Source organism: Rattus norvegicus, chromosome 3 (genome assembly GCF_021556685.1).
Source record: "Rattus norvegicus strain SHRSP/BbbUtx chromosome 3, alternate assembly SHRSP_T2T, whole genome shotgun sequence".
NCBI classification, from domain to species: Eukaryota; Metazoa; Chordata; class Mammalia; order Rodentia; family Muridae; genus Rattus; species Rattus norvegicus.
Window position 1 is genome coordinate 133,595,136 of NC_141536.1, and position 16,904 is coordinate 133,612,039.

Genomic DNA, 16,904 nt, shown 5'->3' on the forward strand with positions numbered 1-16,904 from the left:
AACAGTCAACTGTAGATCACCTACCAGCTTTGCTACAGAGGACGGCTCTGGCTGAAGTTACCTGGTGGGTTAAATTCTTCCCTCTGTGAAATGTTACACTTCACTGTCTTGCTCAGGGAAATTTGTTCTTTCAGCTGTCTTCCCTGATTCTCCAGAGTAGCTGCTTTTTGGCTACCCTGTGATGAAACATGCCTGCTATACACTTTTGTAACTGCAGAGTTAGCTATTCCTGTGGAAAGGACTTAAAATGGCACGGGACATAAAGCTATTTAATCAGCAACTTTTCTTAAAATTTGCAGAACGAACTCAGAATCTCTGGTGACTTATGGGTAACAACAGTCTGTGTGTCAAAAAAGCAAACTACCCAAAATGCAGAAATACTGTCATTCGTGCCAAATTCAAAGGCCTACCCACCCATGCTCATGCCCAAAATCACTATGTATGGAGCCTTGTAGCTGCAACCCCTCACAAGACGGCTTATTTTTCTAAGACACACAAGAGTCTTCATCTTCCAACTTGTTGCCAATAAAGTGTTGGGTTTTTTTTGTTTTTTTTTTTTCCATCACCTTCTCTCTCAAATGAGTGGTTTCACCAGGGAGCAACGAGACTTGACTTTCTGTATTGTATTAGTCTTTGTTTCTATTGCCATGATAAGCACCGAAACCAAAAGCATGTCAGAGAGAAAGAAGAAGGGTTTAACGCATTCCCGTCACTGTTCATTACTTAAGGAAGTCAGGACAGATCCTCAAACAGGGTAGGAACATGGAGCAGGAGCTGATGAAGAGACCAGGGAAGAATTCGGCTTCTTTGGTTGCTCTGTATGTTTCCCTCAGCATGCTTTCTTATAGATCCCAGGGATGGCCCCACCCATAATGGGCTGGGACCGCCCACATCAATCACTGATTAAGAAAATGCCCAGGCTTGCCTGCAGCTGAATCTTAATAAGCCATTTTCTCAATTAAGGCTCCCTTCTCTAGTTTGTGCATGCAGTTATGCTGCAACTGATGCTTGTGCAAAAATACTGCAAATGCTCAGACTTTCAAAGGAAAAGGAAGGAACATCTATAGCTATAGCAGGATACTCTCATTAGACAGAAAACACACAACACAGAAGAGAGCTGGGAGAGAAGCCAGCTATCTCAGGCCTGCTCATTAGACTCCGCTTCAACCTGTCCCAGTTTTTAGCCCTGTCACTCTGAGGTCTGTGCAAGATCATTTCTTTACCTGATTTAGTCTATCTTCTGCTGCCTCCGTTCTGCTATTAAGACTATATACACTGAGCTTTTCTTCTCTAATTCAATAAACATCCTGATTATTACTATTTTTCATTTCCAATTCTCTTTTCTCCTCTTCTAGTATGTATTTATTTGTGTTACAACTTCTTGCTTACTGCAAAAATTATTGTTTTTAAAATGTTAAATGTACTCATGCCAAAGCTTCAACTTTAGAACCCAAGTCCAAAGTCCTTATAAAGTCTTCCTGGCTCTGATTCGTACAGTGAGAAAGGCTTGGCTTACAAATTCCTAAGGGTAAGAGAGACCTAGGATTGTTCTACTCAGCTAATCTCTGGCCACATGGACAAGTCAAAACAAACAAACAAATCCACACTCATTATTTTTAAAGAATTAGAGAGAGAGCGAGAGAGAGAGAGAGAGCAAGAGAGAGCGCGCGCGCTTTGGGATACCTTCCGGAAGCTACTCAATCTCACACACAGTGTGACAACATCCAGCGCAGCTATGGAACCAAGGTAAAAAGACTTGCTAAATACAAAACCAAACAAGCCTATGCAGTATGAATCCTAATCAATTTCTGATAATGATGCATTTAGTGACTTACTTAGTTTTCTGAGACAAGGTTCCATGTAGCCCAGAGTAATGTCAAACTAGCCATGTAGCTGAAGCTTGGATTAAAGTCCTGGTCCTCCTGCTGCCACCTCCCAAACACTGGGATGACAGCTTCTAATCACTGTTCAGAGGTACACTTCTCCTTCAATGCTTCTTCTGTAATGTAGTAAAACTGGCTAGCCATAAAATGCCACATAAAATTGATCCCAGATGTTGCTGTGTCCTGCTCAGGAACAAGCCTGCTGCAAACCTCTGGCATCGCTCGACAGCAGCCCGTCCTGATCACTTCCTTTTCTTTCCCTCGCTGCTCATTCCTGCTTTCTACTTCAGCAATTCCCAGCTCTTCCTTTCTTACCTAAGTTGTGTTATTCCGGGGTCCTGGATGAAGACTTTCTCTCCTTTACGCCCGCCCTTTCTCATCCAGCTCTTTTCTCTTATGACACACATTTATATACATACATCCATTCATGTCACGTAACAACATGGGGAAAGTACATCTCTCTGAAAGCGCCTGTGGGCTATGTGAGCACTAACGCTCGGAACACTGGGTTCATTAGGTCTACCCACCAACCTCCAAGCTGAGTTTGCTATGGGAGCGTAAAAGTATTTTTGAATTTTCCTTTGTTATACAGATGAAAAAATAATGTGAATCAGAAAAACTTGTCCCAAACTACAAGTAGGACTGGAAGGGCCATTATTTAGTTCTGTAACTTGGGCCCAACCATCAATACTACTGCTTACCATGTTGTAAGTAGAACCATAATGCTACAGTTTGCATCTGGAATACGCCAATCTTCCCCTAAGTGCATTCGTGACTTGCTCCTGGCTTGGCACCACAAGGAAGTGGCATAAACTTTAAGAGGTGTGATATAGTGGGATATTACAGGTCATGGCAGGGTGTGCCCTCAGAGAATTGTAGGATTTGAATCTCTTGATCTCTCCTTTTTGCACCCATCCATGAGGTAAATGGGCCTCATCTGCTTCCTGTTTCTACTTTAATATGCTGTCCTGCCAGAGTCCCAGAGCAACAGGACCAAGTGACCCTGGACTAAGACCCTTGGAAGTGAGACAAAATACACCTGTATTTAAACTGACGCCCCTGTGCATGTGTTAGAGCAATGGAAATCTGACTAACAAGAACAAAGATGCCATCAACTGTATGCCTGCATAACACACACTGACCTGTCGAAATACTTCATTCACAAAATTCACGTAACCGCGTGTAGACAGGAGGATCCGCTGCACCATTTCATACACTGTCCGATGCTCCTCTTCAATGCTACAGAGACTGGAGTTGCTGAGTCTTCGGTCGGACAAGGTGCTACTGTTAGAATGGCTTTTGTCCTGCTCTGTGGCCCCGGCACCATCCAGCTCTGGCACCTTTTCTTGTATTGCACCACCACCAACAGTCTGGAAAATGTCATCACAGGGCTCAGCAATCCACAGCCTCACTCGCCAGCACCTAGCAAACTGGGTCTTACCTGGCTCATTACCTTTGGGGTTTTGTGAATGTTGCAGGACTAGAGAAGGAATGCACAATCTCATAAATGTAAGCACGTGCTCTGCCACTGATCCACCCCTCCTCCCAGGGCTTGCCTTGTTTCCAAGTACTCTGATGACCGCCAGTTATACAGGGTATTGTACGCTGTCCATCAGCAGTGGCGTCAAGCATGGACACCTAAACCTCTACTTACCAATTTCCTAATTAACCAAATAATCCTTCCTGGACTCAGTGACTTTAACAGGAAAACTACTAAGTTATTTCAGGAAAGAGGACTGTGAAACCCTGTCAGCTAAAAAGTTTAATTTGCATTTGTGAAATCACAGAATAAGTTAATGTGTAAGTGCAATGTATGCCATCATCGCATCAGGGTTCTATACTTACACACTTACTCTACTGTCACAGAGGTGTGAAAACTTGGGAGGCTGCTTATAACAAAAGTGTAGAGAATCACCTGGCCCAGGCTCAAAAGGCTAGCAGTTAACATTTTCCATTTCTTAAAGCATTGCTTTTGGAGGCCCCAGTGGCCAGATAAGAAATCCAATGTCTTGTTAGTGAGATAGCACAGACTGGTTCCACAGAAGCCAGTTTTCTCTCCAACTAACACTAACAGGCTTGTGGATGAAGTCACCTCAGATCCTCCAGACCAACCATTCACCAGATAAAGATCACCTCCCAAGAGCCCATGAAATACATCAGAAGTCTCAAGTCAGATCCTATCCCACTAAGTAAAAACAAAACATAATGTTAAGGGGTTCTGCTGTCAGACGCTAAGTTTTGAGGTGGTTTTATGAATTGACTAGTATGCAGAGTTATGCTGCATCAGTGAACATAGCTCCATTCCAAGAAGATTGCCTAGCACTGGCTGTACAATTGTGAGGAACGGGCTCTAGAAGATCTGGCTTCCATGCACTAGGATCGATTTGAATTTGAAGCTGTTGTTGGCATGGGACCATCCTGAGAGTCAACGCAGAGACGATGTTTAGTCCTCCGGTACTTACAGAAGACTTAAAAGTGAAACAAGCAACCTACCATGACCAGGCCAGCACTGCCATGGCTCAGAGAACTACACACTGCCACTTATTCCTTACCTCAATCTCCCTGCCACCCTGGTGCCCTCTGAACCACTCTGCCTCTGCAAGGTTCAAGAACAGAGAGTCCTAGAGCAGGAGTCAACCGACACATATTTAACATTCTCCAGTTGTCAGCTTGTATATATCACTGTTGTCTCCACTGGCCTGTGGCTCACTGGGAGAACTGTCTCAGAATTAGTAAAAGTGGTTTTATTCATATAACTAACGAGTTATGCAAGTAAACACGCTCAGCTGCCTTGCTGTCTCAATGTTTTTTAAATCCCTGGTAGACAAAACCAAACTCACAGAACTAACTGACCACAGACTCCAACCTCTAAAAGTATGAACCAACAGTAAATTGTTTTAAGTTGACTATTTCAGGTATTCTTGGCACAGTGACAAGGAGCCAACTAACAATGGAACCAGAAAGTCTGTTAGGCCCAGATTTACCTAGTGCTAGGGAAGCTAAGGATGCACATCGTTAGCTGATTTTTCTCCCCTGTCGAAAGTACTAGTTCTAGACCAAGAAGAGGACACGGTTTCAGTCCGGGAACAGAAAACCAAAAACTCTGCATATACAGCAAAAGTACTTTGTAACAAAAATGTGAAATCTGTGTGAAACAGAACTTAAAGTCTTTTATAAAACTAGTATACTGTTTGAAAACAGTTTTGACCACCTTAATAATGGCAGGAGGTTTTTTTGTTTGTTTGTTTTTGACACACGGTTTCTGTATAGCCCAGCTGTCCTGGAACATCCTTCATAGATCAGGCTGGTCTCAAACTCAAGGAGATTCTCCTGCCTCCACGTCCAGAGACTCAGATCAAAGGTGTGTGCCACCACACCTGGCTCACCCGCTTGAAATGTATGAAAGAGTATTGTATTTCAGATCTGAAATTAAAAACTTTGAGGAGACAAATATACTCATGACCGTTTTCACTTTATCTTCTTTCAAAGTACAAAGTTAAGGGGTTTCGGGTTGTTTTAAACTCTCTCTCAGCAAAACCTTTGTTGTTCTTACTGTACTTCTATCTCTGAGATTCTTTTGAAAACAAGTTTGCCCTCTGGGTCTCCAGTAAGTTCTCTATAATGGATCCACAGGCTATAAACTGCTTGGCGATCCTCCTTCTGCCAAGGCACCAATGACCTTGAAATACAGCAAGTACTGATCTGCCTCCCCCAGGGTATGTGTTTTTCCAGCTTGGAGCAAGGTCCTATTTCTGGAGCCTCCTTGACATCAGCAAACCTTCGATAAGTGCACTACACTTGCTGGCCCTGTTCTTGGGGACAAGAAACAACAATAACCAACCTACACGAAGCCATGACCCCCCAGTGATGTGACTGATCGCTCAGCTCTGAAAACAGTAGTTCTCTACCAAGTATACACCCTGAAGGCCCCCCTACCTGAGAAGTCTTTTCTGAAGGCCTCAAAGAAAGGCAGCCTTCTCTCTAGGAACAGCATCATAAAGCAACAGCTACCCCAGGATCCTGAGCAGCCCTCTGTGAGATGCCCGAGGCTGCATGGGGCACTCTCCATAGGCCACAGCTACATAACATGAGGGCCTTCCAACTGGTGAAGGAAAGGCAGGACCCTGTGCCTGTGCTCAGAAAACACAACACTTAGAAGGAGAAAGAAGGGAGGCAGGGAGTACCCACAAGAGCTAGAGTCTCAGAATGTTGCTTGCCCCTGAAACTACCTGCTTATAGCAATTCCAATACTGCACAGGAAATGCTTCTGACCAAAGCTCCCTCTGAGAAACCTCAGGCCTGCAGACAAGTGAGCCAGTAAATCAAACCTACAAAAGCCATAGCTCTAACAATTACTTTGTAATGTGCTGCTGTGTTTATTATGCAGGAGAAAGAGATGTTAAGATGATGGCTGTCATACCTGGATGATTTTAGGCAATACGTCAACTCCATTTTTAGTGTTCTGTGTTGCGGTCAGATACTTCTTTTCCAAAAAGAAGGTTACAATCCATTTAATGAAGACAACACGAGCTGCCATGTATGGAATTTTTGTACTGTAAATTGTTTCATTATCTCGAGTTACAGTAACATATAGTGGCTTTGGTCTCAAATGGGGGATTTCTGAAAGAAAGAAAGGAAGGAAGGAAGGAAGGAAGGAAGGAAGGAAGGAAGGAAGAAAATGCAATTAAGTTAGTGATTCTTTACATTACATAATCCCTATGAACTGTTCCAATTAATAAACATATTTGGTTGTTTGGATAGCAATAAAAACAACCAACCTATAAATGTTTAAAAATAGCATGTTCTAGCAGGTTTGATTCTGATTCTGCCTTTCTATATGAATAAAGAGAGGGGGCCACTATTGCCTACATATGACAGTAGTAAATAGCCACACTAACCACTCTTGTTAACAATTTTTTACAATTATTTGAGACTATAGTAGTGAATGTATCTTCCTTTCTAGTATACCTAATTTAATGTTATTTTATGACTGAAACAAATGTAAAAGTATACATGAACTTCAAAAATATCTGAAGCTAGACATGGTGGTACAAATCTGTGATTGCTAAACTCAGGAAGCCAAGACTTTTCATCTAAATGAACTCAGAAACTCATGCTTCACCTTTGAAGTCTCAGGTACCACCTTTTCAAAAGAGAGATTCAGTCCTTAAGTTTCAACAAATATGGATACTGTATGGCCAGATTTGAGACATGAATTGCTGTAAGTCCTACCTCATATCTTAACTACTTCTTATATTTCTGGAGTACCTTAATGAGGCAAAATATATTGACAATAAATAACTTTTTGTTACTTCTTTCTCATTACAGAATCTCTGTATATAGTTAAGATTGGCTTCTATTTCACAATTCCGCTGCTGCCTCAAGTTTCCAAGCCCTAAAACTGAAGTTATGGGCCACCATGACCAGTTTTAATATATAACTTTCAACCTAGCAATATCAGCAATGTATAGTGTTTGTATAATGAACACATATAACACAAAGTCAGAAACAAATTTTGGAAAAAAAATGTATATAACAAAACACAGGTCCCAGTACCTCTACATTTTTAAAAATGCACCAGGTTTCAGCTAATCTCTCTTTTGTGATGTCCATTTCTTTTTATGAGTGTGTGTGTGTGTGTGTGTGTGTGTGTGTGTGTGCGCGCGCGCGCGCATGTGTTGAATTATTTGCATATGTCCTGCAGGCAGAGTATAGTTCCTTGTGACCTCTCCTTCTCCAAAGCTGCTCTTAATTACCCATCTAACTAATTTCTGTTTTTATAGGGAGAAGATTTATAACCACTTTTCACCACTTTCACCTATGAATCATAATTTCTTATAAAAGGTTAACTTTAGAGACTAAGTTAAATGTTCTTTTCTGTTTCCCAGTATTCTGGAGGCTTCCTATTTGTAGACTGTCCCATCACAAAAACATCTCCCCTATAAGTGCCTGTCAATGTCCTAGTAGGTAAAAGCCCCAGCATAAAGTGCACTCCTCCAGCAGCTCTGTGCCCTGGGTGGCCTACCTAGTCACTGAGCAGGGTGTGGGCATCACTAAACCTTACCACATGTAAGAGGAGACTGAATAAGCAAAACATGACATTAAAAAGTAGCAAACATACAAAAATATTATAACATTTTATTTTTACAGACACCATAGCATTCTTTATTTCCATTTCACATAGTTGAATCGTTGACTAGGTAGCTTTAACTTCGCACAACTTATTACCATTCAGTATGAACGTAAAGTGACCAGTTTGCTTTAGAACTGTCACAGGATTGCTGTACAGCTTCTCTGTGGGTGACACCCATACGGAATCAGACAGTACTTACCAAGTACAGGTTTGTAGATGTTGGTTAACTTAGTAAATGATGGAAACAAATGAGGAAGATAATACTTTCGGAACAATGTAAAAAGAAATTTAAAACCAGTATCTTGATTCTCCTTATTCTTCCACTCCAAACTTGCAGCCTTTAGATAATATGTGAGAAAGAAAATTCACATATTTACAGTTTACATTAATATATAAAAACAGGAAATATTACTAAAATTCCTATTGTAAATTTATAAATAACAATATTGGTAATAATATAAAGAAACTGTATCTCAGCAAAGCTCAAAATGAGGATAAGAACTGCAGGTATTGTAAACCTGGCCAAGAACCCATGACATGGCAAAGGCCCAATGGCAGATCCTACTTACATTGCTAAAGGGACACACTATCAAACCACCGTCCAAATACGTTTACTGTTTCCTACAGATGCGTGCACTCACAGTCCTCATCAGAGAAGCTCCATCCAGCGGATGGTGGCTGCTACACCAGCTCAGAACTGCTCTCAGCATAGAGAACAGTGGCTGCAGATGCTCAGGCCCCCAAAAGAACACCTGCACTACTGCTTTCCCTATAGCTCAGGAACCTTGGGAGAGGGGATAGAATATTCTAAACATGAGAGGGCAAGAAGGACTACGACAAATAGTTGTTGCCTAGACACGCAGGGCCTGTCACAGCAGCTGTGGATGCCTGCACAAAGTCAAGCCAGTCAACACTCGCAAATGGCCAGAGGAGGAGCTGTTGGCAGGTGGCAGCTGCTGGGGGAGAATCAGTTTTCTTAGCAGTGTGGCCCATGGTAGGCCGCCCATGACCCAGTAGATGCCCATCTGGGCAGCTCGAACTGTATGCAGTGGGTGATGCTAAAGAGGAGCTGGGTGAAGTGACATACTAGGAAGGTGGATGGAGATCAAGGTCAGCCTGGTCTGTAAGTCCCAGGCCAGCCAGAGCTACACAGCGAGACCCTGACTCAAAAACAAAAAAAAAGGAAGTTGGAAGGATGAGGGAGGAAGGGGAGATGCAGGAGGCATGAACATGATGTAAATATACTGCATTTGCGTATAAAATCGCTAAAATATATACACAGACATATACATGTATGTGTATTTATATATTTTATAAAGTAAAAATACCTTCAATAATTCATACAAAAAGTACTCACACCATGTCTTGCTAAAGTGGCCCAGCAACAATGCAAGCCCTGCGTTTAATGAATCACTACATAAGATTGCCTGAGGGAAAGCAATACAGACATACAGAAAGAAAAGAGGCAGTAGCTCCCCGTCCTATGAAAATAAGCCCATCAGTGAAACAGCTATGATTCTTTTCTGACCTGAATAACCATGTATTTCAACAGTATTTGAAGAAAAAAGCAGGTTTGGTCCTCAGCGATCTTCTCCCCTGATACAGCCGGCAGAAGTGGGGTGATTTCCTCTGGGTATATTTTTGCTGAAAGGTAGAAAATAATGAGAGCATACTCACTACAGCTGAATTTTAAATAAGGTTTTAAAATGGGCTTTATTACGACCCATTTATGCAGCTCCTGAAACTTCTCAAACTGAACCTCAAGCCAGTATGTACAAGACTTAGGCCCAGTACAGAGGTCCTCAGATGCTTCGCGCTCTCTCTGGACCACACTTTCCCATTCAAAGTCTGCCTTGGTGAGCCTAAAATCCAATGTTGCTAAGTGTTACACAGTAAGTTCTCTCTTGCTCACAGAACATGAATAGTCCAATGAGGCCACTACGGTCCTTTCAGACATATCACATAGAAAAAACACAGCTGGCAAAGTAAGGTGAATGGTCTCTTAAAGCAATAGTGGTGAGAACAACAGATGTGGTTTGGGAAGGCAGGTTTTAGTCTCATCAGCCGACACAGAACACTCATGTGAAGTACGTCTTCCCCTGCATTCCACTCATGTTTCCATCACTTCAGAATTTTCTCATTATAATTTAATAGAAAATAGACTCCAGCTCTTTTGTTCTGGTTTGCTTGGTTGGTTGGCTGGTTTTAAGACAGAGTCTCTCATATAAATCAGGCTGGCCTTATTAGCTAATCAAGGCTGACCTTAAAATCCTGATGCTCCTGCCTCTACCTTCACCCGCCCAGTGCCAGGATCACAGGTTTATGTCACCACTCTCTGGCCCCAGGCCTTTTATTCCTCTTTTGGGGTACTGTGAGTTGAACCTATGGCTTTGATAATAGTATCTTTGGGAATCCTCTGTGAACCACAAGGAATAATTCCTCTTTGGGCTTCAATTCGATTCAAGCACATCAACACCAAGGAAAGCCTCAGGCAAGTTCAAGAGCAATTCGGGAATGGAGAGGTGTCTCAGAGTTAACAGAGCTGGGTTCACTGCTCTCCCAGACGACCAAATTTGGATCCCAGCACCCATGTCAGGTGGCTCACAATCTAACTCCAACCCCTGGGAGATCATCTTCTGGTCTTCTCATATACCCATACGCACAAGGCATACGCTTACAGACACGCATATACACGCACGTACACATAAATAAAAAATGAAAATTAGAGGAGTCTTTTCAGCATGCCACACCTGCTAATGCTGCTTACCATCAACTACACTAGGGCTAGGGTTGATGAGTGTCTCCAGCGTGCAGGGACCCCTGGATGACAAGACCGCTGGGAAACCAGGCACGAGGCAAGCGAAAATCAGCACCTGCTCTTCTGCACAGTTTGTCTGAAGTGCTTGAAGCCACAAAAGAAACAGTCTGATTCCTTCACACCTTATCTAAAAACAGAATTAAAAGCAAAAAAAAAAAATTTAACAAAGATTTGCAGAAATTATTTGCAATGTGGCATCAGTCTTAAGAAAAAAGAAAACCTCGGGGGGTAGGGTGAGATAACACTTGTAATCCCAGCATTTAGAAGTCTGAAAAAGGAAAATCTCAACCTAGAGACCAGAAAAAAAAGGGGGGGGGGAGGAGGAGAGAAAGAAGAAGGAGAAGGAGAAAAGAGAGAGAAGGGAAAGAAAGGGAGGGAGAGAAAGAAGGGGATAAAGTTATCATTACATAGGCTCTTCCCTCAATAACAAGGATGCAATTCAGCATAAAGGTTAAAAGCTTGAGTCCTGGAGAAGGGAACCTGGGTTCAAAACCATCCTCTACTACTTTCTGGTTATGATGCATGGAAAATCATTTGGCTTCTCTATGTCTTAGTCACAGCAGGGCTGAGTGAGCTAACATGCACATAAAGACACATAAAGGCACACAAAGCACAGTCTGGTTTCCACTGGACTATTAATAACACTTCATTCTGTAAGGCAACATCTCCCCATCATCAACGCTCAGTTGTCCATGGAGCAATGGCAGAGACATTCTCCTTCCACATTTACACTATGAGAGAGCAGAGCGGAATTTCAGTCACCTTAACATACTATTCTTTGGAACTAAAGGAGGCTCTGAAGACCTGGCTGCGTGTTCTAGCTTCCTTACCGTGTGTCTACATTCAGCTGCTTCCTGTACCTTCACCACAGTCCGAGTGGTGAACAGCACCCAACAGAAAATGAACAAACAGCCCCTTTACTCTACACTCACTTCCATCTCTACCCTATTTTTAGAATTCAAAAACACACATTGCTCCTTTTGTGTATTCCTAAATGATTAAAACAAAGTCAATAAAAGAAGATACATAAGTAAATGCGAATGAAAAATGTGTTATCAGATGCAAATGAAACATGCTATAAGAATTCCCATGGCCTTTAATCCCAATCATCCATAACTCAAGTTCCAGAGGATCCAACGCCCTCTTCTGAGCTCTTCTGGCACTAGGCACACATGTGATGCACATACATACATACAAGCAATACACTCATGCACATATAATAAAGTAAATAAATATAAAAATTAGAGAGATATTCCATTATACTTTCATAAAAAGGATTACCTTAATAGAATTTCCAGTGTGTAAAAGCTTCTTTAAAGTTGAGCCTGGAAGTTTAAAACAACTGATTAGAAATAGAATATACAGATAAATATTTAAAATATAAGGGAATACTTTATTTTTTATTTTTATTTGTGTGTGTATATGTGATATATGTATGCATTCATGTACATGTATATATGCACACTTTGGGTGCAGTTATCCTCAGAGCCAGAAAAGAGCACTGGATGAATCACTGGAAGCCACCCAATGTGTGAGTGCTTGAAACCACTGGTGGCTTTTGATGGCTGCTGAGGGAAAGTCAGTTTTCTTCAGAGATGAGGGCTCTGAGAGCCTACACATCCACCAGTGTATAAGCAACACCTATGCACTAACAGGAAGCAGTAAAAGGATTCAATATTTTTTTAAGAAAAAGTACATGTAGTTTGGAGGGGAAAGTGGTGGAACAGGTAAGGGAGAATTTAAGGAGTGGAATGGGGAGTAGATTTGATCCAAATACATTATATGTATTCTATGAATACTAAGTAAAATACTTTTAAAATTCTTAGATGACACTAAAAAGTGTAACCCATAAAAATTGGTAAATTAAGTGTCTTCAAATTGAAAACATTATTCTTTGAAACATAGTAAATTATAGAGAAAATATTTCCAAGGATTATGTCTGATAAGACTTCTACCAAAATTATTGGACTCTCTAAAATCAAAAAAAAGAAATAATAAAACAATGTAACTTTTAAATGTTAACTTTGAAATATACACGTTACTGAAGATACACAGAAACCACCTGAAAAGTTGAAGCACAGCCATGTTAGCGCACACCTTCAGAAGCAGCTCTCTGGGGGCAAAGGCAAGTGGATCTCTAGGAGTCTGAGGCCAGCCTGGGTGAGTTCCGGGACAGCTAGGGCTATACACAAAGGAACTCTGTTTCAGAAAGAGGAAACAGAGAGGAGGGGTAAGAGAGAGAAGACAATTCCCAATAAACTAAACAGCGACTGAAATAACTGCTGTTCACTAGACTGTGAGATTGCTTTGGACATTAAATAATATGGCCACTCTATAAAGAGTTTACCAGCTAAGTATACTGTACAAGAGATAGAAAAGCTTGTCCACAAAAAGACCTGTACATAATGTCTAACAGTAGGTTTACACATAAAAGCCAAATATGAGAATCAACTGCATACGAACAGCAAAAGAATAGATCAGCAAATGTCGGCAAAGCCACACAAGGGAACACGGTTCTACTCAGAAATAAAAGGGAACGAACTATTAGTACACACCATATGGATGAATTTCAAAATAATTATAGCATAAAAGATGCTGTGCTGGCTACTCTTATGCCAACTTGATATAACCTATTGTCATCTGAAAGAAAGGGACCTAAACTGAGAAAATGCCTCCATAACCTCAGGCCATAGGCAAGCCTATAGAGGATTTTTTTAATTGGTGATTGGTGTTGACAGGACCCGTCCACTGTGAGTGCTAATGCCCTGGGCTAGTGTGTTCTGGGTTCTATAAGAAAGCAGGCTGAGCAAGCCATGAGGACCAAACCAGTAAGCATCAGCTCCTGCCTCCAGGGTCCTGCCCAGTATGAGTTCCTGCCTCGGTTTCCCTCAGTAAACTATGTAAATCTACTGAATCAGGATAAGTAAGTCAAAGCACCCCCCCTCCCCTTTCAGTCCCAGTGTTTCATGACAGCAACAGTAACCCAACCCAAGGCAGACACCAAACAAACAGAAAAGAACAATGCTATATGATTCTATCTAAACAAGACTCTAGACAATGCAAGGGCAGACGAGTTTCTTTTGATTTGAAGAAACCCAATTTATCAATTTTTTCTTTTATGGATTTTACTTTCAATGTCACATCTAGTGAATCTTGTGAAAATATATTAGTGGTTGGGCTGGAGTAGAGAAGAAAGGAACAAAGGGATTGCTAAGGAGAATGAGGAAGTTTTGAGGGTAATGCTGCATTCATAGATAAATATATATTCTCTGCTTATTCAATCCCCCCTCAATAAAGCTATTTTCTAAAACTATAAAATAAAAATCAGAACAGGTGGCCCAGACATAACTAGGTAAGAGCCTAGCACAACGGAGGCTTGTGACAGATATCCACCCACATGATAACGAAGGGCAGGAAGCCCCGTGAGGACAGAAGAGGAACAGTGAGCTTATGGGTAACAAGATGGATCAGGAGAGAACAAAGCCACAGAAAAAGGACATGAAAAGATGTGGCACCAAACTGGCACAGTCCAAGGAGAGGGATACCAAAACAATTCTGGAATTAGCACTAAATGAAGGAAGGCCATGACCTCATCTGCATGTTCCTGAGGGACACAGAAGGAATGAGTGTCCAAGAAAACCAAGGTTTCAATGAACGAGGAGGTGAAAGAAAGGCCAAGCCGTGGGGCTGCTAGCAGCTCAGCCAAGAGAACTGGCTCAAAGCTCACAGGAGCATTAGCTCCAGACACTCCTTCATAAAGTGAGACATGGACTTGGCCTTCTGGTTAGCTCATCCTGGCCAAGGCACTTATGAGAGAGTCCTAGTGTCGAGTGTACAGGAGGCCCAGCCCTGAAGGACGAGTGGGAAATGGGATGGAGAGCTAGCTGACAGGGAATCAGGAAAGGTCCTCCAACTCAGGCTCCTCAGAGGTGGGGCCAGTGGGGTAAGAACTCTGAGGGGAAGGCTTGTTATGCTCACATGTCCCACATCTGAGATGTGGGGCACACCAGGTAGACCCTGCTAAACCAAGGGACAGTGCTAAAAAGTCAAAAATTACATTTCAGTTTACTTATGCACTTGGTTTTTATACTATAGAAGAAAAATGGTTGAATATATTATAGTAATTAATGACATATATAAAATATATAACCAAATATTGCATGGTATTGAGGAATTTTTTTGCTAAGTCCTATCCCTTTAAGCCAAAAGATTGCTTATTTTTAATCACCTTTGCTATAAAACTCTCTAAGTACAGCTTTTCAGCCATTAACCAAACAGGCACAACTATACTGTGAACCAGGTGGGAAATGCTCTGTAGATGCTCGCGAACAGGTGCCTCTTTCAAAGCAGATACTCACAGAACCTTAGTCCTCTGTTGACATCACATGGGCACACCAGGAAGCAGTATAGCCTGCTCTCACATTAAATATCCTGTTCTGCTGTCATCACCATTTTTCACACACCAGTCTCTGCCAGCTCTCAATTACTGTCAAGCGCTGCTTTAGCCTCTGTAATTTACAAGCTTAAAGCTGACTGCAGGAAATGCTAACACTTTTGCATTCACTATCAGCCATGATACTTTCCAAAGAGTTCAGTCCCGGGTTTAGCATCACTTAGCAAGGCCTCTATAAACCTGGGTAATGGATCTGATCTATGTTTACTTCATACTGCAAAACACAGAGTTGAAATATGTTTACTATTTCACTGATTTACAGCAAAATGCTATCCTTAAATTGCATTTGTGTGTGTGTGGGGGGGGGGGGGTAGGTTAAAGAACAAGTCTTCAGTTTTCTCTCCACGGGCTCCTGGGGTTGAACTCAGATCATTTGGCTTGGTGGCAAACACCTTTAACAGCTACCCTTCCAATAAAAAATAAAATTCAAAACAAGGACAAACTGCAAACTATTGCTTCCATTAAAAGTGTTTTAAGAGAAACAGAATGTCTCTGGTTGCTATAGACAGCAAGAAACAGACACAGCATGGTGGCAACTGATGTTTCGCACTGCCTGCCTCCTTCTGATAGAATATGACTACTCAGGTAGACTGGAGAGCTTGGGGTGGAGGCTGCTTTCATTTTAGGTTTTCTGTGTAGCGAGCTGTCAATTCTAGCATGAGACAGTAAACTACACTGGGTTACAATACCAGGTTCTAGTCCAATATCTGTATTGTATAGACGTCTTCCATGGACAAGGATACCAGCCACTGACTGGAGAAGCCAGGGTCAGCTGGGAGACAAGCTGTGCCGTTGGTCACAGCACACCACTCTCCTGACACCTGGGTTTCACTACAGTTTGGGTTTCTAGGGTTAACTCAGTCAAGATCTCAAGTAACAAGTAACTGTTTAACAAACTCAAGTAAGAAAGGATGGCAGAGGGTTAAGACAGGTCAGTGTATATAGTGACAAATTAGCAGCCTCTTACCAACAATCCTAAGATAAAAGGCTGTGAAAGGAACCCTTATATAGAGCAATGGTCAATTGTCTGGACACTGAGGGCCACATTAGGCTACTTGGGACTCCGTTATTCCAGTCAGTAAACATTCCTTCCAAAACTAACACCTCACTTTGTTAGGCTGCTGCAAAGCCCCTAGAGGTGTTACAGATACTAACTCCCATGAACGTTCTCCATTATATGTTTCCTACATCAATACACATATTCCCAATCTAAACTTAAGAGTACTTAACTGCTCTTGTGAGTGCTGGCCTGTTTATAACCACTCCAACTCCAGCTTCAGGTCTCCCTCCTCCTAGCACTCATCTGTATATGCACACTTGTTTACAGTTCAAAACAAGTCTGATTCCAAAGTATACTTAGCCTAAAGACCTAGATATGTGGACCTCTAGAGATGCCAGTGTCTACTTGATTTGATTAATATAGCAAAAAAACACCTTTAAAAACTCTATTTGCCTCAAGCACTGGGTACTAAGCATCAATAATAAGAAGGACTTTATATACAAATGATCATACTTCAACCATCTGACTACTCTATATAGACATCTTTGCATGCCCCATGGAAACAAGGCCATGGGGACTTTAATGGCTCAGAAGATTAGGAGTTTGCAATCCCAGCT

The 16,904-nt window shown here is 41.8% G+C and overlaps 1 protein-coding gene across 7 annotated transcripts in view; it reads right to left on the reverse strand.

The window, feature by feature from the left end:
• The window catches only part of Ralgapa2 (Ral GTPase activating protein catalytic subunit alpha 2), a 282,313-nt gene that overhangs the window by 201,242 nt on the left and 64,167 nt on the right, over nucleotides 1–16,904 (reverse strand). For all 7 annotated transcript variants that reach the window (NM_001421313.1, XM_087651017.1, XM_087651019.1 and 4 more), the window contains 6 exon segments: nucleotides 3,026–3,253; nucleotides 6,304–6,503; nucleotides 8,216–8,354; nucleotides 9,545–9,660; nucleotides 10,784–10,961; nucleotides 12,116–12,159. In NM_001421313.1, the coding sequence (NP_001408242.1) occupies nucleotides 3,026–3,253; nucleotides 6,304–6,503; nucleotides 8,216–8,354; nucleotides 9,545–9,660; nucleotides 10,784–10,961; nucleotides 12,116–12,159 (905 nt within the window).